The sequence below is a fragment of the Silurus aristotelis genome (assembly GCF_946808225.1).
Source record: "Silurus aristotelis genome assembly, chromosome: 6".
Classification (NCBI taxonomy): Eukaryota; Metazoa; Chordata; class Actinopteri; order Siluriformes; family Siluridae; genus Silurus; species Silurus aristotelis.
The window spans coordinates 9,386,224-9,410,596 of record NC_139579.1 but is presented as its reverse complement, the minus strand read 5'-3'; the positions used below and the strand labels follow the sequence as shown (position 1 = coordinate 9,410,596).

Genomic DNA, 24,373 nt, shown 5'->3' with positions numbered 1-24,373 from the left:
ATCAAAAATGTGTCAGCTGCTTCTGATTGGATATTTGAGCACACGGCATGTGTATGCTGCTTAAAAAATCCAGAAAACAGCTGTATCGGAACATCAGAATTGGGAGATCGTGCGAACTTGGTAGCTTTGCGCCATAATGGAGGTCATGGCAACTTGACTAACCATCTGCACATCTGTGATTGGCAGAAAAACAGCGGTTGACACCAACCACGAGTCTAAACTACGAAGAATCGCATGAGACTCCACTTTTTCACCCTAGAGCAGTGTGCTGGTGTGGTGAAAGTCCTGGTACAGATCGGTTTGTCTAAGCATTGTTGACCTCATGCTTCTGACCACACACTTCACACAGTCTTTATGTCCTACAGTGTGGAGTCCAACATGTCTCACAGCACAAGTAATCCTGAAAATGACAGTTATTTCACATGACTACACTGTGACTGCTTCGGGAGTGAAGGAGCTTCTCGCCAACCCAGCATCAACACCACAAACTGATATACTGTATTCATATTATCGTCAGTCTGAACTTTAAAATCTGATTGGCTGAAAGGAAGGTGTGCGTACAAACCAGTGAACATGCAGGTAGTTACGTCAGGGTTAGGTTTTGATGATAAATTTAATGTTCTGTAATGGTAGTAACATACAGCTCCAGCTTCGTACAGAGTGGGCCGAGGCAAGACTGGACCTGGAGAAGAAAATGTTATATTAGTGGTTCTCAAACTTTTTCTGCCATTCCCCACTTTATAGGATAATCATAAGGTTTATAGGGTTATTTGGATTTCAAGCTGTCCTGTCCTCCAACACCCCAAAAAATAGTAATGAAATACTGAAAAAAAATAGTAAAATAGTTTAAGAAATGTTGGGCTTATCAAAATAGTTATGTATATAAATATATATAAAAGAAACTTCTATTTTTATCCATTAACCATTTTGCATTGAAAACATAATCGACAGATTTAACATGTCAATGCTGCTACGTGACCATGGTATAAGTTGGAGAATCCACTGCTTTGTGTATGTTATGCACTCAGCTTCACTTCAGGTGGTTATTCATCTCCACCTCATGCATTAATGAGGATGGGTTCCCATTTTTAGTCTCATTCCTCTCAATGTTTCTTCTTTCATAGATTTTTCTCTTGGTACAGTTGCTACTGGCTTGCTCATTAGGGAGAAACTTATAAGGAACAAACTAATAGGCACAAAACCTATACATTCATTTATACCTTTATAACCTTTACATCTCTGTAAAGTTGCTTTGGGACAATGTTCAGCCTGGACATGTCGCTGTGGATTATTCTTCTGATATCATTTTAGCAGTAAAGGAATCCTGAACATCTCAGGTCCTGCAGGTTTTCACTCATTTTGTTGCATATCCATTATGAATCAACAGCTTATAACTTTTGGGGAAAAAGTAAACTTTTTTTCAGTATAGAGAAGCTCGAAGTTGGCAAAACTTACATATAAAAACTTTTCATGCAAAATGTATTATACTTAATATACTTCAAAAGGTGCTACAATTATTTATGTACCGATTTTATAAAATCACTACAGCGATAAAGGTTACCTTAGTTAAAGGGGACATACAGGTACACACAGTTTCGGCCACTCCAATGTCAATCTTAAGTACCTATAGAGTAGGATTGCATCCTTCATATCTCCGAAGAGTCTTTTAGCAGATTTATACAAAAAAATTACAGCTTTACGCTTTTCTGTGAAAACAGCTAAGCTTGTGTAGTCTTAAATTACCTATGGCGAACAATCAGATCTAGCTGTACATATTTGATTCAGAATCGGATCTCAAGTCTGAAATTGAACATCAGCAACAAAGACTACTAAAGCAGTATATGGTACTGCACAAGGTTCTTCATCCCTCACATCCAAAAACCACACTTCTTTTGAGATGTTCCAGCATGGTGATGCACATGCTCTTGTTCTCTCTCCAGATGCTGTGTGCAAGCTTTTTCAGGAGAAGTGCCCATAACAAGGAGATCTGCCCTTAATGATGTCATGAAGGGCCATACTCGAAAAAAACGTTCTGAAATGTATACAAACCTGGAAGTAGTGTATTTGTCACAGAAATACTCTGTCATACATCCAAATCATAAAAAAAAACATGTTTAGCATGAGAATGCAACAGTGTATATAACTCTGAATGCATGAAAAGCATTTGAGCCCTCTTTTAGAGAGGGATGTATCTATGCATACAAACCTTTTTTTTTTGTGAGACTGGGTTGGTTATAAATGTATTATCTTTTCGGCAACACAAAACTAAACCAATCTCTTTACTGTAGAAAATCTCTGAAAAAAACCAAACAATCACAACAACAAAAAAACAAAAAAACACATAGGCAATGGTTTGTCTTTTCCAGAACCATCAAATAAAAAAAGATAGGAATATTTTTACACTTTTCAGTTGTTCAACTGTTTTAATGTTGTGAAGTACATTCTCCTGGACTGGGATTGGTATTGGGATGTACACTGTGATCTATAAGCAACCCGTCATGTGAACACAGAACGGTAGTGTAAACAGGTTAAAACAGGTGAAAAGAAAGAGCACCACATTTTTATTTCGTACTGCAAAAGTGTTCGGTCTGCTCGATCACCTTGTTTTTAATGACCTTTTCGAAAAATAAATACAATCAAATATTTCTATACAAATGCTTTCTAATTCACATTTTTCCACCATGAGCAGGAGTGAGGGTTAGTGATGGTGAACTGATTCATTCAGAGGATGTTCTTGATCTTTACAGCACAGAGGAAATTGGCTTTAAACACAACAAAATACCGTTTGTTTTATATAACGACAAACGGCCCATGCTTAGTAAGCTAAGCTAGCTTGTAGCTTGTTATAGCTACAAACCAGCTTGTCTCTGTTTTGTTTTTTGTTTTTTTTTTGGGGGGTGGGGGTATTTTATTAATACTGGGTCCATGGGTTGTCGACATAACTTGAAAACTCTAGCTTTAATCAATCTACAAGGCATGTACAGCACGGCAATGCAGTTTAGACATATCCACTGCGTATATTGGAAACAAAAAAGGGGGAGGGGGGACAGTACAAAATGTTGCCACATGGCTTTATTACAGTATGGAAACACGATTTTTTATTTATTTTACCTTCAAAATAATGACTTCATATGGAGTGAGCACAATCACACAGGGATTTGATGAGATTGTGGATGTGAAGGTTGAAGCTCGGAGGTAGAGTAGGACACCTGGAGAAGGTGCAGGAAGGAGAGAAGGAAAGAGAAGGAGGAAGACGATGTAAAATGCAGAAGTTCGCTGTAGAAGTTCCTCCAACGGGTCTTTAGTTTGTTCCACAACATTCTTCTTGAAAATATCCTCATCACATTTTGAGCTTGACTTGGTTTTTCACCATCTAGACGGTTTTCTTTTCTCTCCGTCTATCTCATCTCACCCTCAAGCTGGAGTTGTTTTTCTCTTCATTTCTACTTCCTTTGCTTCACAATGACTTCACAATGTGTGTGTGTGTGTGTGTGTGTGTGTGTGTGTGTGTGTGTGTGTGTGTGTGTGTGTGTGTGTGTCCACATCTCAGATAGTCTTTAATCATGTATTTATTCTGGCATAAATTCATGCCATATAAATGCATATTCGAATGAATCCAAGTTATTGCGTCTCATCTGTGTGTCTAATTTTGTATTTCCTTTGTTTTGTTATTTTTCGTCCTCGGCATGTCTGTAAATTTATCCAAGGAAACAGACAGGTCCAACTTCAAAACCAAACTTCTGACTGGTCTCCCCAAAGTCTGTGATCTTGATGTCCTTTAGAGGAAGTTGCTCAACTTGAGGTGTGTTTATCTCCAGAACCGTCCTACCGTAGCCTTTACGATACTAAAAATAGAAAAGGAGAGAATTATTTATGAATAATTTACTTTAATTAATTTTTCTTTTTGGTATTCAGTGCAATTTCTTTATGAAGATGTTTTGATGCCAAAACAAATGCCGACACAGCAGGGACCTTTGGCTTTGCATTTGCACTCACACAGAGTTATTTCCTTTTATAATTCTAACAGATTATACACGGATTTATTGACCAATCATATTCCTGAATAGACAAAATTTTTTTCTAATTTTTCACATTTTCTTTTGCAAAAACCAGAGCGAAATTATTTGTATTTTTTATATTATGTAAAAAGAGCAAACTTACAGAGCAGCCATCAACAAGTGCCTTGATATAAGGACTGGTCTCGTAACTAAGCTCCTCCTCATTAGCAGCCAGGAAGCGCAGTGCTCTCTGATATCTGTTCTCAGCAGTGTTATCAGTCCAGGCTACTGAGTGGTGGCAGTGATAGGTGAAGCTCTGACGAGCTTGAATGCTGAGCAACCGCAGGAATCCCAGCTGCACCACTCCCACAGGATCGTCATTTATATCCACATAATAAAGCTGTGGGGGAAAAAGTTCACATGAACAAGGTCAACTTCAGTTTGGAGTTAAATAACTAAAAGTTTTCATTGGTAGCAAAACAAAAACTTGAATTTGATTTACTTAAATGGCTGTACAGTAAATTCAGAACTGGTTGCAAATATTCACATAAAACATAAAGAGAAGGTTGGGTCCCAGAGTCTGAGGAGGTTTGCACATTTTGGAGCATGGTCATCAGTGGGAGCTAAAATATAATAATATAATAACACCAAACACAAGGCTTTTTGTGCCAAAGGTCAAAAGTCTTCGCTTCTGAGTCCAGTTAACACTCACTTTTTCCCCCATTCCAGCAATCACAGAGCATATGAGGATGAAATTAATACCGGTATCAACAGTCTACTACAATTGCTTACGACTGGAGTTTGCATGAACAGTTCTAAGCATCCCATCATTGATAAGGATGAGTATTAATTCCCTGTTGAGTCTGGTTCCTCTCGAAGGTTTGTTTCTCATACCATCTAAGGCATTTTTTTTCTTGACACAGTTCCTTCCTCGCTCATCTGGAACTTATAGAGACTAAACTTCCAAATTCAAACTTTATAACCTCTTTGTCTCTGTAAAGTTGCTTGTTAAAAGTGCTATACAAATAAAACTGAATAGAACTGAATTTAGATCATTCGCCTAATGATGGATTATGGCATATGGTTTATTGTTTTTATGGAAACCAAATTCTAACACAATCGGAACGTTCTGTAAATTATTAGCTGGGATGCCATGCTAATAAATTCTTGTAGGGTGAAGGATATTTTATTTAAAATGATTGAGCACATGTGTGGGGCATGATTAAGTTCATATAAATATAAATTTTTTTCTCAAAAATTCATTCAAAATTAAATTCAGATCACTGCTTTGTTGTCCTCAAGTTGATCTCCACTAACTGGACTAGGGTATGATACATGGGTTTTCCAAAAATGTAAGATATGCCTAAATAAGCTAAGAATAAAGCAGTTTTAGAGAAGATACCTTAAACAAGTCAAGTCAAGTCAAGTTTATTTGTATAGCGCTTTTCACAACAGACATTGTCTCAAAGCAGCTTTACAGAAAACAACAGTGAAGGTGAATGGTGTGCGTTTGTCCCTGATGAGCAGCCGTGGCGACAGTGGCAAGGAAAAACTCCCTTAGATGATATGAGGAAGAAACCTTAAGAGGAACCAGACTCAAAGGGGAACCCATCCTCATATGGGTGACATCAAAAGTTTGGTCATAAATCTTTCAACAAAAACAAAAATTATATATCAGGGTGTGGTTCAAGATTTATATTTAAAAATTTTAAATAGCATGTCAATAAATCTATTGCTAAAGATGGAAATAAAGAATGTCATAACCGCAACTCTGAGCTGCCATGACACTGGAAGGAGACTCAGGCAACATGGGATCAGATTCTCTGGCTTGACCATGAAAAATGTGATTGGGATCATCAGCAGAGTAGTGTTCAAATAATGGTCTCTCTAGAGATGAGAGACTGATCATGTTCAAATTTGAAAGTTATAATTTTCCCAGTAAAATAGGATTGTTTAAAACTACACTGATTTTTGTTATATATCATGCCTTATTTAATTAAGTGGAAAATTATTTATTTTGTATAACGTCTATTCTCTGCAATAATCTTTTGTGGCATTGTCTTGGTACATTTATCGACCAGTGTATTGCAACTTTTTTCTAATCTTGAAGTGGAATTTTGATGATGAACTGAAATATGTAATTAGATCATTCAAATTCCACCTAGAGACAAGGGATTTCTCACCTGGCTTCCTTTAGAAAACTGGCTGTACCATGACTCAGGCTTCTCATTTGGCCAAGACTTCATCTTTACCTGAGAGATTTGTGAAAGACAACAAACACAGATCACTTATCACTGACATTAATGTAGAAATTTGATGAAAATTTTATGTAAAAATAATATTTTTTCCCACAGGTAAATGCCCTTGAATGCACTCACATTCTCCACTTCCTTGCTGGGATAGAGGCATGTCTCTCCACCTGCTGTAAAGTTGCAGTAGACCTTAAAAGAGTCGCGAGCACAGCCCTGGTTTGGATCGATCCAGTATTCACCTGTACAGAGAAAAGGCATGTGAGACAGGGCTACCAATTGTTGGTATATTATTTTTTTCTGCATGAGCAAATGGAATCAGTATTTCACAGGTGCAGCAAGAACTAAAATGTAATCATCATACCATCTTTGTATTCTGACTGACTCAGATGGAGGTCGTGGCACGTGCGGGCCGGGCTTTCCTTTGTTCCAAGCGGGAAACGCATGCTCTCAATCTCGGCCTGAAGTGAGTTCAGAGATCCCAAAATCTCCTCCATGTCTTCGTTGCCAGTGAGAAATCCGGGACCTGTGGCATCACCTGGGGAAGCCTCGTCATTAGGAGAGAACATCTTACTGGCATCAATGGAGCGCTTGGACTTTTTCGGGATTGTAAATGGTAGGGGCTGGATGACATCACCAGGAGGTCCCTAAAAGAAAATCATAACAGTTGGTAATAACAGTTTGGAATAAATGTACAAAGGTTATGTGTTAGAATATTAATTCCACAGTAAGACATGGGTGTGGCTTTAATTACCTTAAAGACCTTGTCTTTGACCTTGAGAGAATGTCTAATCTAATATGCAATGACCACAAAGGTTTTTTTGTTCTTTAAGGTGTTTTTCTTGACTATCTATCTATCTATCTATCTATCTATCTATCTATCTATCTATCTATCTATCTATCTATCTATCTATCTATCTATCTATCTATCTATCCATCCATCCATCCATCCATCCATCCATCCATCCATCCATCCATCCATCCATCCATCCATCCACCCACACACCCACACACACACACACACACACACACACACACACACACACACACACACACACATATATATATATATATTCAATACCACTATTTGAACTTACAGGTGGTCCTGGAGGCCCTTGTACACCTTTCTCTCCTTTGGGACCTCCACCTCCCTGTAACACAGCAAAGGTTTCATAGCATTACTTGATGTAACACAACTTTAAATAGGTGTCATCTCTAACTTTACAAAAGATATAATATTAGCAGTTACGCTCACCATAGCACCTTTTGTTCCCTTGACACCTCTTTGGCCCTGTGAAATTTATGAAGAGATTGTACAAATTGAACTCTTCACCAATATGTGTACCGAATATAATCAAAGTTTTGCCAAGCGATACTCACAGGCAAACCTGGAGGACCAGAAGGGCCCAGAGGACCAGTTCCACCAGACATTCCCTGGAACACAGCAGGCAGGATAATGAAATGTAACATGTGATTACTGAATAAAACTGACAATCCTATATATATATATATATTTATATTTATATTGGTCAGGTCAAAAAAGTTACATTAGTAGTTACACAGGGAAAGTTATCATGTTTGTATGAGGTGTATGAAGTTTATGAGCTTTGTGGTATAAGAGGTATACTAGATATATATGAGGTGTATGAGGTAGATGCAGTCTATGAAGTGTGTGAGGTCTATGAGGTGTGGTGTAAGGTAAAAAGGTAAAAACAGTAAAAACAGTATAACAGTGTAAGGTAAAAACAGTATAGTATATGGAGTGTATAAATCATATGCATTATAAAGGTGTATAAGTTATATGTGATATGTGAGGTGTAAGGTTTTTGAGGTTTATGAGGTGTATAAATGATATGCTGTATATAAGGTGTTAGGTTTTTAAGGGTATATGAAGTGAATAAGTTATATGCTATATGTGGTATATGAAGCATACACGTTAAACAGTATACAGAGGTATATGAGGTGTGAGGTCTATAAGGTATATGCAGTATATGAAGTATATAAAGTGTTTGAAGTGTTTGAGATATGCAAGGTGTATGTGGTATATGATGTGGATGTTGTATGTGAGATATATGATGTGTATGAGGAACATAAAGTATATAAGGTGTATGATGTTTAGGGACTATTAGAGGCAACATTAGACAACTTACAGTTTCTCCCTTGGACCCAGCTGATCCATAAGGTCCAGGCAATCCTCTGTCTCCCTTTTCGCCCTGCTCACCTGGAGGTCCAATCAGACCAATCATACCTGAATGTCCCTTTTCACCCTTCGCACCAAAGTCACCACGCAGACCTGGAAGCCCTGCAGGACCCTGTGAAGGGTAAGGAGAGTGTAGCATTTTATATAAATTCACTAACAAATATTATTTGGTAGAAATGTTTGGGTTTGTAATAAGTGTTAAAGTATGCAAGATACATGACCAAGGCCTTTTTTAACTGTAGAAAAGTGAAAGCCTTACCACAGGTCCAGATGGTCCTTTATCACCAGTTTGGCCAGGAGCACCTTGCTCTCCCTAGACATGAACAAATGTGAATTAATCACAAATGTGCAGGGATGAACCTCGTTTGCAGCATGTGAAGGTATGTTGGCGAAGATTCAACATAAATCAAAATTTAATAGTATATGGGCAGTAAGGTAGGGAAGCTGCGAACGTACCACTGAACCGGGAAGTCCTCTCAGACCCTCTGTTCCTGGCTTTCCAGGAGGACCTTGAGGCCCGACAGGACCTGTCTTCCCTGGAGCTCCAGGAGCTCCTGAATTTCCCTGGAGATTTTAAATAAATAAAAATGGGGAGGGATTTATTAGTACTTAAATCTAAAAACTGTAAATAGTTCTATTTGGTGAACAGTCTCATCAGTTTTATTATAATGCTATCCAACTAATCAAACTATTAAACATGTTAATGAAAAGCACAATAGCACAAAAGTTCTTTACCTTGCTGCCCTTCTCTCCTTCACGGCCTTCAGGTCCTCTTGTGCCTGCTGGCCCCTTTTAAACAGTTAAAAAAACAATTACACAAACATCAAATACCCATATTGATCATCTAGATGTATTAAAATTGCATGAATGGCCAATATTAGGCATTTCTTGTATTTCGGTTTCTCATCACAGAAAAACAAAACCAATAAAAAAAATTGTTATCTGCTTCTTATTTCATTATATTATTTCTTTTAAAAATAATAGATACGTTGAGTATATGCATACCCTTTTTCCTGTAGGCCCAGGTGGTCCGTTTTCACCAGAAGGTCCTGGCGACCCCTGAAATAATCATATAATTAATATTATTGAAATATTAATAAAAAAACATTTTACTGTTCAAAAGGTAGAGAAAAATGACAATACCATTTCTAACTAAATCCTTTATAACTTACTTTCTAACTATTTTCTCTCTCTAAATTCTAGACTGCTATTATTCTTAGTATGTGTCCTATTGATCTAGTGATAGTATGTATTTATGGATGGAGTCTTCAAAGCCCTTTGTACATCACATTAAATCAAGGCTTCTGCCAAATGCCATAGTTGTAATAAAATAATCTGGGATGTTTGGATCCCACCAAACAATGACACTTTTAACCTTGAAATTTGCAAAAGTTATCGAGGAAGCATCATCCATGGGTCGTTCTTTTCCTTTATTGACCAGTGTTTTTAAGGGTTAGTGATTTAAAGCTTTCAGAGTGTTTATCATACACTGTTGGAAAAACCCTATGTTCTGTTCTGGTGTCCACCCCTATTTTGCTCTTTCCCTCCTTACCTATGCCCTATCATGTTAAAAAAATGTCTGGTCGGCGCTATTTGTTTTTTTTGTCTTGCCTTGTGTTGTCTTGTGTTGTCTGTCTGCACTGTCTGTCCGTACTGTTTTTTGTCTGCACTGTCTGCACTGGTTGCACTCGATGCACTTTATGTAGCTTTGTGTTGTGTTGTAGCTCTATGTTGTTTAGTGTAGCACCAGGGTTCCAGAGGAACGTTGTCTCGTTTTTACTGTTTACCGTGCACAACTATGTATAGTAGAAATGACAATAAAAGCTCTTGACTTGACTTGAAGAGCTTTCCACTTTTCTTTGAAAAAGCTTAATATAATAAATTGTGTAATATAATATATTTTTTTATAAAAACAATGTAGCTTTTTCTACACTGCAGAGCTAGTCAAGTATTCAATGGTTAACATGACAATCCACTTGAAAATATTTATTTTCTATACATTTGGATACCATTGGACCACTTACTGATTCTCCTTGTTCGCCATCCTCTCCTCTGTCTCCTTTCGCTCCATCTTGGCCCTTGAAAAAAACAAGATTATGTAAAGTTTGGAATTATACCCACAGTTCTATTAAATAAAATAAAAAAATCTCTGGAGGACAGATGAAAATGTAATGTGCACTCACTCTAGGCCCAACTTCGCCAGGAGGACCAGGATCACCAGGGAACCCGACAGGACCCTTAAAGAGAAACCAATATGTCACAACAAACTCGTAAAAGAAATGTATAATTAACTGTAAGGCTGATTCAGACTTACAGGATTTCCTTTAGGTCCATCATCTCCAGTGGGTCCCTTTCCACCTGCAGGACCAGAAGTACCTGGCTGGCCAGCTTCACCTTTTTCACCACGTTCTCCTCTGGGGCCCTGCCATTAGCCAATCAAATTGCATGACGAAAAAAGTCGATTGTATTATAAAAGGAGGATTTATAATGAATATTTATGATTAGTATGAGAGGATATAGAAGATTTAGTATTTAAGAACGGAGAATTTTGGGTTCAATGTTCCTCTTTAGGAGCCTTTTATATTATGAGCAACATAATTTAAACAGTTATGAATTTGCAAAAATGTTCACCTTCTTTCCTGGCTCTCCACCAACACCAGGTGGTCCAGATTCACCCGGTTCACCCTGTCAATGACGCATCATTACACATTACACATCATCATAGCATAATAAAGACATATCATCAGTGTTATCATACTTTACAAATCTCTTCATTTTTTATGTTTACCTTCTCTCCAGGTGGACCTGGGTTACCCAAACCACCAGGGGGACCTTGGGGACCCTGATTACCAAAGGAAATGTGTTAATGATAATGCTTTTGTTAGACCAATTTAAAACTGTACAAAATTGTATATTTCAGATGACTTACATCAGCACCATTAGCACCTGCTGGGCCTCGTGGTCCAGGAGGTCCAGGAGGACCCTAAGAAGTAGAACAAAAAAGCCACAATAAAGGAACAATTCTGGAATTCAAAACAGGAGACACAAATGTTCTGCACCTTGTATAAATATTCACCTATAAACATGTTATCTATCTATCTATCTATCTATCTATCTATCTATCTATCTATCTATCTATCTATCTATCTATCTATCTATCTATCTATCTATCTCTCTCTCTCTCTCTCTCTCTCTCTCTCTCTCTCTCTCTCTCTCTCTCTCTCTCTTTATATATAAATAAAAAATATATTTTTTGTTTGGAGCTCCTAGAACATAAATAGACTTCACTAGGTGTTTAAATTATATACGTATAATATTTGAAGGTATAAAAATACATTTTATTTATATAAAATGCCAAAGTCATATTAGCATATTTCTCTTTTCACCACCCTTTCTTTAATACTTTTTTGAGTGTCTGGTCTACCCATTTTTTGGGTGTCGACCAGACTTCTCTGGCGTCATGCCCCTGCCATATGATTTCCAGTTTTAATAATGGTTTTAAAATCATTTTGTGGGATGTTTATTTTCTGGGACTTTCCCGGAACTTGTTTGGGTTTCTCTGCAATCTTCATGATGCTGTATTTAGGTGTGTTTTTATGTGTAGCTCTACTGAGATCATGTGACATATTGCACACAGAAGTACAGTACTCCATTCAGCATGTGACTACTGACTGGGGGAGAATATTTATGCAGTCAGAACATTGTTTTTATAAGATTATAAGGTACTCTGTGTAAAATCATGTTTAATTTAATTCCAATTAAACCCATTTCACTTTCACAGTCTAGCGTCACATAATATGAAAATGTTTAAGGAAATGAATACGATACACAAAGCAATGTCGGCTTTTACAATCCTATCTATTGTCATTAACAGCAAACACTCACCAGTGGTCCAACATCTCCTGTTTCACCCTTTTCTCCTGCTGAGCCTGGCAATCCCTACATAAAAAAAAAAAAAAAGTCTCATTGTATTCCTGCATACATTTTGTTTAATGTTAGTGCTCTTGTTATTTAGTTTGATACCTGTAGCCCAATAGGACCTGGAGGACCGGGAAATCCTCTTGTTCCTTCATCTCCTTTAGCACCGAATGCACCCTGCTGACCTCTGGCACCTGTTTCACCATCAGCACCCTAATAATAATAATGAAGGTATGAGATCATAATAAAAATGAGACTTCCTAGGGTAATCAAATACAATTACATGTTGGATTTTTAATTAGGTAAATTAGATTATAAGGTATGCTTACAGGAGCACCAGGCTGTCCAACAGAGCCTATTGGCCCAGGTGGACCAGGAGGACCCTATCAAGGTACAAATGATCAATGATTACAAAAAGAGGGAAAGAAACATGCATTGGATTAAACTATGTGCAAAACTGACCAGCTATAATAATCAGATAAATACATGCATTTAAATGTGATATAACAAATGCCCTGAATTAGAGAAATGTGAACGTTTTCATGAGGTCTTGGTGCAGGTATTAATGAAAATATATGTCCATATTTGCCTTATTGGTAGCACCAATGTTCTTGAGGGGGAAATATATCTACATCATTGTAGTCAGATTTTATTCTGCAAACTGTTACAATACTGATACACATTTTCGTACAAAATAATTTTAGAAATTCATTGATTGTACAGCATCTATACTTAATATATAGCTTTTTGTTTTATGTTATTCTTCTTATATTTTATTGTTATTTTATCTTATTTCATTTTACTTAAATTGTACTGTGAGTAACTGCAACCTAACAATTTTCCCATGGGATCGATAAAGTATTCTGATTATGATCTCAAAATTGCACTGAAGGTAGCAAATTTTATTATAAAAGTTGTAAAGTATTCTTTGGACTCCTATATGGAATAATAGGAACAAGAATTAATAAAACATACAATTCCAATAATGTGCCTAGACACCTTGGGGTGCTTGCCCCCCTAAATATTACAGATGTATATTTACTTACTTGTTCTCCCTTGGCTCCCTTTCCGCCCTTATGCCCATGCTCTCCAACCTCACCCTGGCAGAAGTTAAATCACATAATTTTAAGCACAAACAGCCACTGAAGCCAGGGACTAATGATTTTGATTATGAGTAGAGTTGAATTGGTCCCTGACTTTGTCACCATCCTCTCCTGTAACACCAGCAGGTCCAGCAGGGCCTGGAAGCCCAACTGGGCCCTGAATGCCATCACGACCAGCTGGGCCAATTGGGCCTTTCTCTCCCTGTAAAAAGAATAAAATCCCCTCACTGGCTTAGCATTTTAACTTATTAATATTTTAACATGGATAATTCAATTTCAATCAAACTGAGTTAGACACTTACAGGAACTCCTTTTTCTCCTGCAGCTCCAGGGGGTCCCTGGGGTCCAGGTCTTCCAGGGGGGCCAATTGGGCCAGCTGTGCCTGCAGAGCCTCTCTCACCTGGTGAGCCCTACACAAGAAGTTAGTTTAAGTTACTAAGAAACACACATACATTATAATCAATTTGTGTCAATTGTTGTGTTTTAATTTTAAATACTAACAGCAGGCCCAGGGGGTCCGGCCGGGCCTTCATTTCCTTTCAGTCCACCAATACCCTGTTCAGAAAATAAATAGCTTATTACATTAGTCGCACAACAATGATGATTCAGTTGTCATACAGTTACCATGTACTGTAGCAAACATTAAAGCAAACACAATTCATTATGAGACATGGGTATGTGAACACTCATGACCATGCACAGTTTCCTTCTTGTGAATTTTCTTACTGGGGTTCCAGGGAGTCCTCTCTCTCCAGGAAAGCCTCTCAATCCAGGAGGTCCATCTTTTCCTGGGCCACCAGGAGGACCAGGATCTCCTTTGGTTCCTTCCTTACCTGAAGGGCCAGGAAGGCCTTGCTCACCTGGTGGTCCAGGGGGTCCAGTGTGGCCTCTTTCTCCCAGTGGGCCTGTATCTCCAGAAGGACCCTAGATATAAAAGAATAATGATATTTGAAAAATAAAAAATATATACTTATAGCTCCTGAAAGCATACAAAACAAACAATTACAAATTAATTACTATATATATATATATATATATATATATATATATATATATATATATATATATATATATATATATATATATATATATGCTATAAATATTTCCTCAAGCAAAATGTATAGCCAGTATAGGTACTGTGATTAGCTGATGCGCACAAATCCAATTAGCTAGCCTGACAATAAAATAAATTTGTAGTGCTTTTCTTCTGACAGACAGAATTGAAATTTTAGGTGAATAGGGAAAAGTGTCTATATAATAAATAATACTTTGCATTCAGAAAGTATTCAGACCCCATTACAATTTTTTTATTTTGTTCTATTTTGCCGAATACTACAATTTATACTCAGTACCCCATAATGCGAAAGTAAAATAGAATTCCAGAAATGTTTGTAATAAAAGAACAAAACTAAACTGAAATATTACATCTACATTAATATTCAGACTCTTTGCTTTAACAAACTTCTCCTTGGAGCAAAACCAATGGAATCTCACTTAAAGTTTGCCTACAGGAACCTGTAGGACTCTCAGAGTGTGTGGAACAAGATTATCTGCTCTGATGAAACCAAGAGTTAACTACTTGACCTCAACACTAAATGTATCTAAAAGAGAAACTGGAGGAAACCTGGCACCGCTCACCACCTGCCCAAAATCATCTTAACAGTGAAGCATGATGGTGGCAACATCATGCTGTGGGGGTGTTGTTCTGCAGCAGAGACTGGGCAACAGGTCAGAGTTAAGGAAAAGCTGAATGGAGCAAAGTACAGAGATATCCTCAATAAAAACCACAGTTCTCAGGACCTCATTCTAAATCAAAGGTTCACCTTCATATATATAACAAACATCCCAAGCACACAGCGAAGACAAGACAGGATTGGCTTAGGGACAACTCTGTAAATGTCCTGAGCTCTTGCTCCTGAGGTACCAGTTACCACTGTTCCTGCCCCTCTTCCCTCCACGGATCTTCCCACTTCGTCCAGGCCTGCCTCTGGATAGTGTCCTCTACATTTGGAGGCCACTCTGTGCAGCTTGGGACTGTTTCACATCAATGCTTTGGATGGTTCAATGAAATTACAGAGTAAGAACAGGCGCTTTGAGGATGGATTTTGACTGTAGTTAATGTCAACAGTCTGCTACACTGACTCAGGACTACTTTTTGCTTCTGATCATTATCACTGCACCCTGCAACATTGTATATCTGCTATAAATGGACATCCGGTGCAACCCAGATGAGGATGGGTTCCGTCTTGAGTCTGGTTCCTCTCAAGGTTTCTTCCTTATGCCATCTCAGGGAGTTTTTCTTTGCCACAGTCGCCACCAGCTTGCTCATCAGGGACAAACTTACTTATAAAGAACATATTCACTTTTTATCACCACATTATCTGTGTAAAGCTGCTTTGAGACAATGTTAATTGTTAAAAGTGCTATACAAATAAAAATGAATTAAATTGAATTTGTCAGTATGGGGTACTGAGTATATCAGTAAAACAATCACATTAAAGCATTGTAGTATCAGGCTGCAATGTAACAAATTAAAAAAGTGAAGGTGGTCTGAATGCTTTCTGAATGCAGTGTATATGGGGAGGCTGTACAGTTTGATTTAATTCAATTTTACAATTATAGAAAATAATAGCAATGGATCTATTTCTATAATCTCTAACAATGTTGAGGCTACTTGTAGAGGATTTTGGATCACTCCTTTATGCTTCCTTATATATTTAATTGTCCAGTGTGAACATTCTCTTCAGGTCAGTCTACAGGTATGGAACCTGATTTAAATCTAAAGACTGATATAGAAAGTGTGGAACACTGAAGGAGACTGTTGTTAGCCAATTCTTAATAACCTCTTACCAGTATCCTTGTACTTAACTGAAATGACCACAAAGCATTAAAAATAGTCCTACGGTTTTACACATCCACCAAAGAATTTCATACTGGGTAACTGGGGGCTAGTGGGTCATTAATTTCTAATAATTTTTTATTTTGTTATTAAAGAAGCCCAAATTCAACACATGCCACAAATGATGCTAAGACTTGTCTAATGTGTTACAGAATAGTAATCATAGACCCAGTTATAACTTATTCATTATACAAAGTACTGTTATATGTTATATTTTATACTGTTATAAATATGTAACAAACTCATTAACTCATTAAAACACATGGATGTATGTTTAGTACATAAAGGCTAAATAAACCTTACCTGAGGTCCAACAACTCCAGGTGGCCCAGGAGGTCCAGACTTGCCTTGGAAGCCCTATGGAAAAAACGATTCAGGAAATTTAACCAAAAATAAACTATGGATTACTGGTCAGCTACTAGCAAAAAAAACATTGTGTAGGATTTAATCCTCTGAGTAACAACTACTTACAACTTCTCCTCTCTGTCCAGGGTGTCCAGGCAGTCCATCTTTTCCTGGAGGTCCCTTCACAGAACAGAGATTTACAATTTTAAAATAATAAAAAGAATGCATTCGGATAACAGAACAAATATGAATATTAAAAAGAATATCACAAATGAATTTGGAAATTAAAAGAATTGATTTGAAGTGCTATGAGTGTTTACAGCATCATTAAGCAGTCCTGATTATAATGTTGCTTCAAAATATGTTTATGACAGTCATACTTAAAAATGATTGCCATTAAAGAAAATAAAAAAAAAATATTTTAATGAAAAAATATAAACAGTAAAATGAAACATGTTTAAGGTTTTTGTGGAGGTTAAATATGATGACCATTAATGAACATTATAGCTCAAGTTCTATACAAAATATTATTTTATTTTTGGGCAAATTGTGCAATAATTGTGCAATCTACTTAAAATCCATTTTACATATATAAACAAGAAACAAGAAATTATCAACAAGAAAATGTTTGGTAATTAAAATTTCTCATGGAGGTTCAGGTCTGAAATCCACCCCCTCCGCATGCCTCTCAGGTATGTTTGCATTCAAATGCGTCAAATTGTTGAATTGATTTCCTTATTATTTTAGTTTGGAAAATGGAGGCTGTGCATATCAAAAACATTCAAAAGCAAATGATCTATTTTCTATTTATTAAAATAAGGAAGATTTCTCATACAGGAGGTCCTTTTGGTCCAGGAAATCCGTTTACTCCTTGAGTTCCAGGTAATCCCTAAAACAGAACATAAAAACACACAAATGTATTAAAAAAAGAATATATACAATGAGTATTATTTAGACTAAATTAAAGTAACTTAATATTATAAATAAATAAATAAATAAATAAATAAATAAATGAATAAATAAATAAATAAATAACACCTACCCTCTCGCCTAGTGGTCCAGGAGGGCCATCACTACCAGATGAACCCTAAAATTCAATTAAGTAATTGTTCAGTACATTAAAATGTAATAATGCAAGCTGTAGAGAATAATCACATTAAAATGTACCTTAGCACCCGATTTTCCGGTAGAACCACGAGGTCCTCTCTGTCCTCTGGGTCCCTGAAAAACACAATTACACCACATTGCTGTTAAATTGTAAAATTTTTATTTTGTAAAGAATTACTTAAAGGTTTAAAAAGGTTAATATAGATTCATAAAGATTTATTAAGGTCTACCTAAAACATTTGATAAAGAAAGTCATGCTCGGCCAAAAATATTCTGTTTCTCTTCACACTTTGTGCACTTAATGCTAAATGGCTTTTTTTATTTTTAGGAGTATTTATATATAAAACTGTAGCAGATTTTATTAATTTTATAAAAATGTTACATTTTGAACAAAATATAGCAGAAAAAAACATACCGTCGGTCCTCTCAGTCCTCTTGGCCCAGCTTTACCGATCAGACCCTGCAGAAACAAAACAGTATAGTAATAGTAAAATGTGATTGATTAATAATAATAATAATAATAATAATAATAATAATAATAATAAACTGGATACTATTTTGATATTGATTAAGAATATGGAACACACAGGTGCATAATTCACTGTTTTGAAAGCAAAATCAAAAATACTTTTATGACATGAAATAAGTTGTTAATAAGATTGTATTAAAACAACCTCTAAGACTAAAATGATTATACTGTAGTGTTGTAGTGTTGTAATCCTCACCCTTGCACCTTTCTCTCCATTTGCACCAGGGAATCCTGGGAAACCGAGTGAGCCCTGAAACATAAAAAAATATTTGTTTTATAAAAAAAAAAAAAAGATCATTACTACTATTTACTAATTAAATACATGACTGGATGATCTTTTTAGATTCAAACTAATAAATTCATCCAACATACAGTCTAGTTGCTTGTTTTAAAGATGTTGGATATAGCCTTGTTCAAACAGAAAAGCTAATATGATTAAGCAGTAAAAACAACAATAATACAACAATCAATATACCTAAAACATTTGGTAATTGGAAAATGGAGACACTATATTTTCCCAGTCAGTGTGTGGACTTATATTTCTGATGTGCAGACATCATTCACTTAATAATGCCCCTTTTTCTTTCTCAGTCTTTGCACACTGTAATACTGTGAAATGCAAAAGATAATTAAGATATATTTCACCTTAGGTCCTTGTCTTCCAGGATAGCCAGGTAGCCCGGGCACACCGAGTTTACCCTAGGATTTCACAGTTTGGATTTGAACATCTTAGTTAAAAACAGAGTAGGATGCACAACAAAGCTATAGCAAAGATACACACTACTACTACTACTATATGTACTGATAAATAAATATAAACAGATGTGTTTTGATATTACAGATCAGACAGACTCACCTTCTCCCCAACCAGCCCAAGTGGTCCAATCTCACCAGGAGGACCAACACGTCCTTTTGGACCCTCAGGCCCGTCCTCTCCTCTGAGACCTGGCACTCCGACCTCACCCTATACATACAGAAAATCGTCTTAATTAATGATGTATGATTCATTGTCCAAATGTGGATAAAATTTTCATGAGTTGGCCGTTACCCTTTCTCCTTTAGAACCGAAATCTCCTTTGATTCCAGGAAAACCTTCTTCTCCCTATCACACGGTAAACAGCACAACCATCACATACAGCTAACACATTTAATCTAGTAGATCAGATGTTTAGTGTTTTCTTTGAGGCTTCTTACACAGAGCTATTACGACGTCTCATCATTTTAAACACAACTCCAATATAAAACACACATGCACACAAACTCACAAAATATTTACCTTTTCTCCCTTATGACCCTTTAGACCACGGATCCCTTGAATCCCCTGGGGGAAAAAGATTTTTACACAAATTACGATTTTTCAGTCAGTAAAAGTTTAATTCAAATAGTAGAAATGAGTCACACCTTAATTCCACGAGGACCAGGATAGCCAACAGCACCCTGAGGACCATTAGGACCCTGAGGAAATAATGACAAAATGATTTGCGTGTGTTTGTGTATGAGTGGACAATAAATTCAACTTTCAGCTTTATTTATATTTTCAATTTTATTAGATTTTAATAATTAACACTTTGTCCTAAAGCGGCTTTACAGAAATAAATTACAAACATACATTTTTAGCGCCATACATTTATCCTTATAAGTTTATCCTGAAATGTTTATCCCTATAAATTAAGCCAGTGTCAACAATTTCATGAAAAAAACCTACTGAGATGGTATTAGAAAGAAAATTTGAGGAACCAGACACAAAAGGGAACACATACTGACCTGGGTGGAGCAATATACAAGTACCAAAGACTATAAAAGTCAATATGTGAGATACTATTCACTATTTATGCATTTTTCTATGTATAACGTAGTAATTCAAAATTAACTTAACTTAAAAGCTTGTGTTTACAATGTATAATAATTCTGAAAGCCCAGCACAAAAATCATGTATTTCAGAATGCAATTCCATTCATTTGGAACAATAAACAGTTTAAAATGATGCCTCATTGCTATTTGCCTCTAAAGTCATTGCAGCTACAAACAGTCATTTCCTCAGCAGTGTGCCTAATATTGATCCCTGTGTGTATCAGCTACTTCTATAAAAACTATAACATTCTTATCGAGAGTGAGCACTTCAACATTAAACATGTCCGAGTCGTGTTGTTACTGTTACAGAAACACACATTGAGCAATGTGACTTAAGGATCCAGTAGAATTTTTAACCCAAACCAAATGACAGATTGTGGATATATAGAGAGTTGTAATAAATATTATATAATGTTCTAAAGTCATTTCCACTTAAATATGCACAGTAACAAAGACTGACCTGATTTCCTTTCGTTCCCCCGGGGCCTTCCTTTCCTGGATGACCCTGGATGAAAAGAGGATGTTAATATATACCTAAAGCAACAGTTGGAGATCGCAGCCTTACCTTTTTTTTGTATTAATGGCTGTAACTATGAATCTGCATGCTAATTATTGATTATTGATTATTGAAGCAAATCATAAATATCTCAAAACAGGAAGAAAGGTAACCCTTACAGGAGGACCATCAGCTCCGGGCATGCCTGGCAGACCTGGCTTTCCTGTAGGTCCCTAAAAAAGCATACAAAAAAAGCTAATTTTACACTTTTTTTAATCTACACATTTAATCTAATTCTTTATAATTACCATGACATTGTCTAAAACTGAGGATGACATTCTGTGAGTTTTACCTTCTCTCCTGGAGGACCATTAGCACCTTGAGGACCAGGCATTCCCTGTAAATCACAAAATATATTAGTTTATTAAGTGGTGCAGACCAAAAATGAATAAATCCATAATAAGTCAGAATACACAGATAGTGCCTCTAATGTGCATGTATATTTGAATTATATGTCATTTTAAATTTCTATAAAAAATCTCCATAGAAATTTGAAAATATATGTAGTGTGACCAACCTTTTTTTCTTTTCTTTCATTATTCACTAAAATGTTCATTTACTTTTTTTTTAATATATAATATTAGATGGTGTGGCTTTTTTTTTTGTTCACATTATGAAAAAATTAATGATAGAGCAAATTTATGAATTTAATAATCCTTTTTGAAGTAATAAAAAAATGGTTAAACATGCATTAAAAAAACATTTTGACGAAGTTTAATGACAAATTTAATTAATTAAGAAATGTAATATCCTGCTTTATTATGTGTTGATCTGTTTTGCATGATCTGACCATTTGTTTAACCAGTTATCATGCAGCATAATAAAAAAAAATTGATAGTTATATTTATGTAAATGAATGGTAAAAATATGATCAATCTTGCACATTCATACATATTTAGATTTCCTTATTTTTTAATTATTCTACATTCATCATTTTTCTCAAAAAATTCTCCTCAGCTTCAGTTCCAGATAGTAATAGTAAATGTGTATAATGTGAATAATGTTCTTGATTGTGAATAATAAATTCATATTAACCTGTGTTCCTGAAGCCCCCTGCTGGCCTGGAGGACCTGGCTCTCCTTGTGGGCCCTATTAAACATAAACAAACAGGTATAACAAGACAGAAAGTCTGATTTTGTTCTAAAGCAAATCAGTAAAAAAAGATTAAGTACATATAGACTTTTACTAACCAAGTTTCCTTTTGGCCCATGAGGTCCGTCGCTTCCACGCACACCCTTAAAGAGGTTTAAAGAGAATAAGTAATGAAAATATACATAAAAAGCAGTAGGAATACAATAAAAAATACATTTAGTAATGTTCATACGTTTTGTGAATATTTATTATAAATATAACAGGAAAAGATGCTACTTTGAGTGTTTTTCTTGAACAGTGTCTATATAGGCCAATAAAGATAAAGAAAAATTTAAATGACTTTACATATCAGAGTACTGTGATATACTGATGATACATATTAAACATATATGCAAATGATTCCAGGGATGTTTTTTGTTGTTCTTGTAATTAATCTTTTGTGTGTGTAAACTGAATTCTTACTGGAGGTCCAGGGACTCCTGAGGGACCCTTTGGCCCCAGCAAGCCACGAGGCCCCTGGAGAACAAGAGGGACAAAGAGTGTATGGATTAGTAACAAATCATTAATGAAACCTAACATGCATTAAGTAATGTCCGATTTACTGAAACACAATTCATCATACAGCTACACATGCCATGTATGATGCAGGACAATAATGTGTTTTGATGGGACAAAAGCACTTACAGGTTCACCTGGGAGTCCTCTGGGTCCAACATCTCCATCATCTCCCTAAAGCAAGAAAAAAATGAGCACCAGAATTACATTAAAGCATTTATCGATTTCAACCAACTAATGAACCTATTATTTTTATACATACATTATGTCTTTAATGAAGATTTAAAGCTTAAATCTTTATGTGATTTTAGCAATTTCCTTATTTGAGGACATACAATCTATTAGTCAGAGTTTATTAGCACCACTTACTCTCTCTCCATCCTCTCCTTGGGGTCCTGGTGGTCCCATTATGCCAGAATTTCCCTGGAAAAAATACATTAAATGTTCTATATAAAAATAGTATGAGATTAAGTACTGTATATGGAATGGACTATGGCTTCTGTTGGATGAAGGAGCAATCCCAGCCATGCTGATATTCTGTATAGCAACATGTGTGAATTTCTCGATATTTTTACTTGAAATTTTAACCCTAGTGTGAGCAAATATTCTCTTTAATTTCTCAGTAGACAAACATAGTTCATGAACATCCTACAGTTGGATAGAGAGACAGGTTTGGTTAAGAGTGAAATAATATATCTGCCTCATGGAGAAAGCAGTTGTGAAGTCTGGTGGTGGAACGAGTGCCCTGCTGAATTTTAGCAGGACAGTGAGGAGTTCATACAAAAGTCAAGTGAAAGGGGTACTACATAATACAGGTTGTCTTTATGCATGCAGTGGTTTAACATATTATGATTATACATGAGATCCTGAGATTCAAGTACTCACCCGATGACCTTTATCTCCTGGCAGACCAGGCAACCCATCAAAACCACGGTCTCCCTAAACCAGACACATGGAACACCACAGAAATAACCTTTCACACAAGAGCCATCGAACATACATAATAATTTATAATAATCCTCAAGAACAAAATGAGTACAGAACTAATGAATGACCTTAAATCCAGGCTCTCCTGGCATTCCACGAGCACCATCAGCACCAGCTCTGCCCTGGAACAACACAGAGAAAATTAACAAACAGGAGAGTAGACATATTTAATCACACAACATCAGTCCAGCTCACTGATGGTTACTTACTCTTCTACCAGCTTTACCAGGGGGTCCAGTTAACCCGTGAGGACCTCTGGGACCCTGCAGAATAAAAAAACTATTTAGAGGCAAAATACTACAAACTACATCCACACATACAAACATGACTATTAATAGTTAATAATTAATATTAATGATAAATAGTAAAACCTGTGGTCCAGGATCTCCACTCTCTCCCTTCAGACCATTGCTTCCAGGTTCTCCCTAGAAACCATTACAGAATAGAAGAATGTTTACCATAGGTCCTGTATCTGTTCATTCATTTGCAAACATTATAGTGAATACATACATACATGCGGTGTGTCATGAAACACAAATAAATTATTTTCATATGACTGGATATTCATACCACGGGTCCAGTTCTTCCAGTAAAGCCCATCGGCCCAGATGGACCCATCAAAGCTGACTACAGAGAAAAAAAGAAAAAAATCAACAATTCAACCAAGGAAATACTGTATATACAAATATACCAGGATGCTGAGGAACAAATCAGCCCCCTTCGTCTTTAATTTAATAAGATATAGACAAATATAAAGATAGTGTTCTTGTGCTTAATTTTGTATTTAAAAAAAATAATAAAAGCAATTTCTTTTGAAAAGTTTTCTTTTGAAGTTTTAAATTTATAAATGAACCAATGGTCCTAAAATAGAGCAAAAAAAAAAAAAAAAAAAACATTTGAATTTTTTACCTAGAATTTCTAATCCAAACAATTGTTATAAAAAAATGAAGGTACATGCATTTAATTTTAAATAAAAGGTAATAA

General features: G+C 36.0%; 1 protein-coding gene across 3 annotated transcripts in view; it reads right to left on the bottom strand.

Moving 5' to 3' along the window:
• Window positions 1-2,352: 2,352 nt before the first annotated feature.
• col11a2 (collagen, type XI, alpha 2) overlaps window positions 2,353-24,373 on the bottom strand; it is a 55,191-nt gene continuing 33,170 nt past the window's right edge. For all 3 annotated transcript variants that reach the window (XM_083543160.1, XM_083543161.1, XM_083543162.1), the window contains 52 exons: window positions 23,960-24,016; window positions 23,761-23,814; window positions 23,599-23,652; window positions 23,458-23,511; window positions 23,288-23,341; window positions 22,772-22,825; window positions 22,532-22,576; window positions 22,310-22,363; window positions 21,946-21,990; window positions 21,791-21,844; window positions 21,048-21,092; window positions 20,875-20,928; window positions 20,660-20,704; window positions 19,750-19,803; window positions 19,625-19,669; window positions 19,397-19,450; window positions 19,205-19,312; window positions 18,994-19,047; window positions 18,545-18,598; window positions 18,235-18,279; window positions 17,880-17,933; window positions 17,755-17,799; window positions 17,548-17,601; window positions 16,839-16,892; window positions 16,671-16,724; window positions 14,195-14,392; window positions 13,970-14,023; window positions 13,771-13,878; window positions 13,563-13,670; window positions 13,412-13,465; window positions 12,695-12,748; window positions 12,471-12,578; window positions 12,333-12,386; window positions 11,377-11,430; window positions 11,236-11,289; window positions 11,079-11,132; window positions 10,762-10,869; window positions 10,631-10,684; window positions 10,472-10,525; window positions 9,453-9,506; window positions 9,183-9,236; window positions 8,904-9,011; window positions 8,707-8,760; window positions 8,398-8,559; window positions 7,628-7,681; window positions 7,503-7,538; window positions 7,345-7,398; window positions 6,612-6,894; window positions 6,377-6,489; window positions 6,182-6,250; window positions 4,162-4,398; window positions 2,353-3,845 (listed from right to left, as the gene is read on the bottom strand). In XM_083543160.1, the coding sequence (XP_083399286.1) occupies window positions 3,699-3,845; window positions 4,162-4,398; window positions 6,182-6,250; window positions 6,377-6,489; window positions 6,612-6,894; window positions 7,345-7,398; window positions 7,503-7,538; window positions 7,628-7,681; window positions 8,398-8,559; window positions 8,707-8,760; window positions 8,904-9,011; window positions 9,183-9,236; window positions 9,453-9,506; window positions 10,472-10,525; window positions 10,631-10,684; window positions 10,762-10,869; window positions 11,079-11,132; window positions 11,236-11,289; window positions 11,377-11,430; window positions 12,333-12,386; window positions 12,471-12,578; window positions 12,695-12,748; window positions 13,412-13,465; window positions 13,563-13,670; window positions 13,771-13,878; window positions 13,970-14,023; window positions 14,195-14,392; window positions 16,671-16,724; window positions 16,839-16,892; window positions 17,548-17,601; window positions 17,755-17,799; window positions 17,880-17,933; window positions 18,235-18,279; window positions 18,545-18,598; window positions 18,994-19,047; window positions 19,205-19,312; window positions 19,397-19,450; window positions 19,625-19,669; window positions 19,750-19,803; window positions 20,660-20,704; window positions 20,875-20,928; window positions 21,048-21,092; window positions 21,791-21,844; window positions 21,946-21,990; window positions 22,310-22,363; window positions 22,532-22,576; window positions 22,772-22,825; window positions 23,288-23,341; window positions 23,458-23,511; window positions 23,599-23,652; window positions 23,761-23,814; window positions 23,960-24,016 (3,885 nt within the window). In that variant the 3' untranslated portion in view covers window positions 2,353-3,698. The remainder of the gene's footprint in view (window positions 3,846-4,161; window positions 4,399-6,181; window positions 6,251-6,376; window positions 6,490-6,611; window positions 6,895-7,344; window positions 7,399-7,502; window positions 7,539-7,627; window positions 7,682-8,397; window positions 8,560-8,706; window positions 8,761-8,903; window positions 9,012-9,182; window positions 9,237-9,452; window positions 9,507-10,471; window positions 10,526-10,630; window positions 10,685-10,761; window positions 10,870-11,078; window positions 11,133-11,235; window positions 11,290-11,376; window positions 11,431-12,332; window positions 12,387-12,470; window positions 12,579-12,694; window positions 12,749-13,411; window positions 13,466-13,562; window positions 13,671-13,770; window positions 13,879-13,969; window positions 14,024-14,194; window positions 14,393-16,670; window positions 16,725-16,838; window positions 16,893-17,547; window positions 17,602-17,754; window positions 17,800-17,879; window positions 17,934-18,234; window positions 18,280-18,544; window positions 18,599-18,993; window positions 19,048-19,204; window positions 19,313-19,396; window positions 19,451-19,624; window positions 19,670-19,749; window positions 19,804-20,659; window positions 20,705-20,874; window positions 20,929-21,047; window positions 21,093-21,790; window positions 21,845-21,945; window positions 21,991-22,309; window positions 22,364-22,531; window positions 22,577-22,771; window positions 22,826-23,287; window positions 23,342-23,457; window positions 23,512-23,598; window positions 23,653-23,760; window positions 23,815-23,959; window positions 24,017-24,373) is intronic.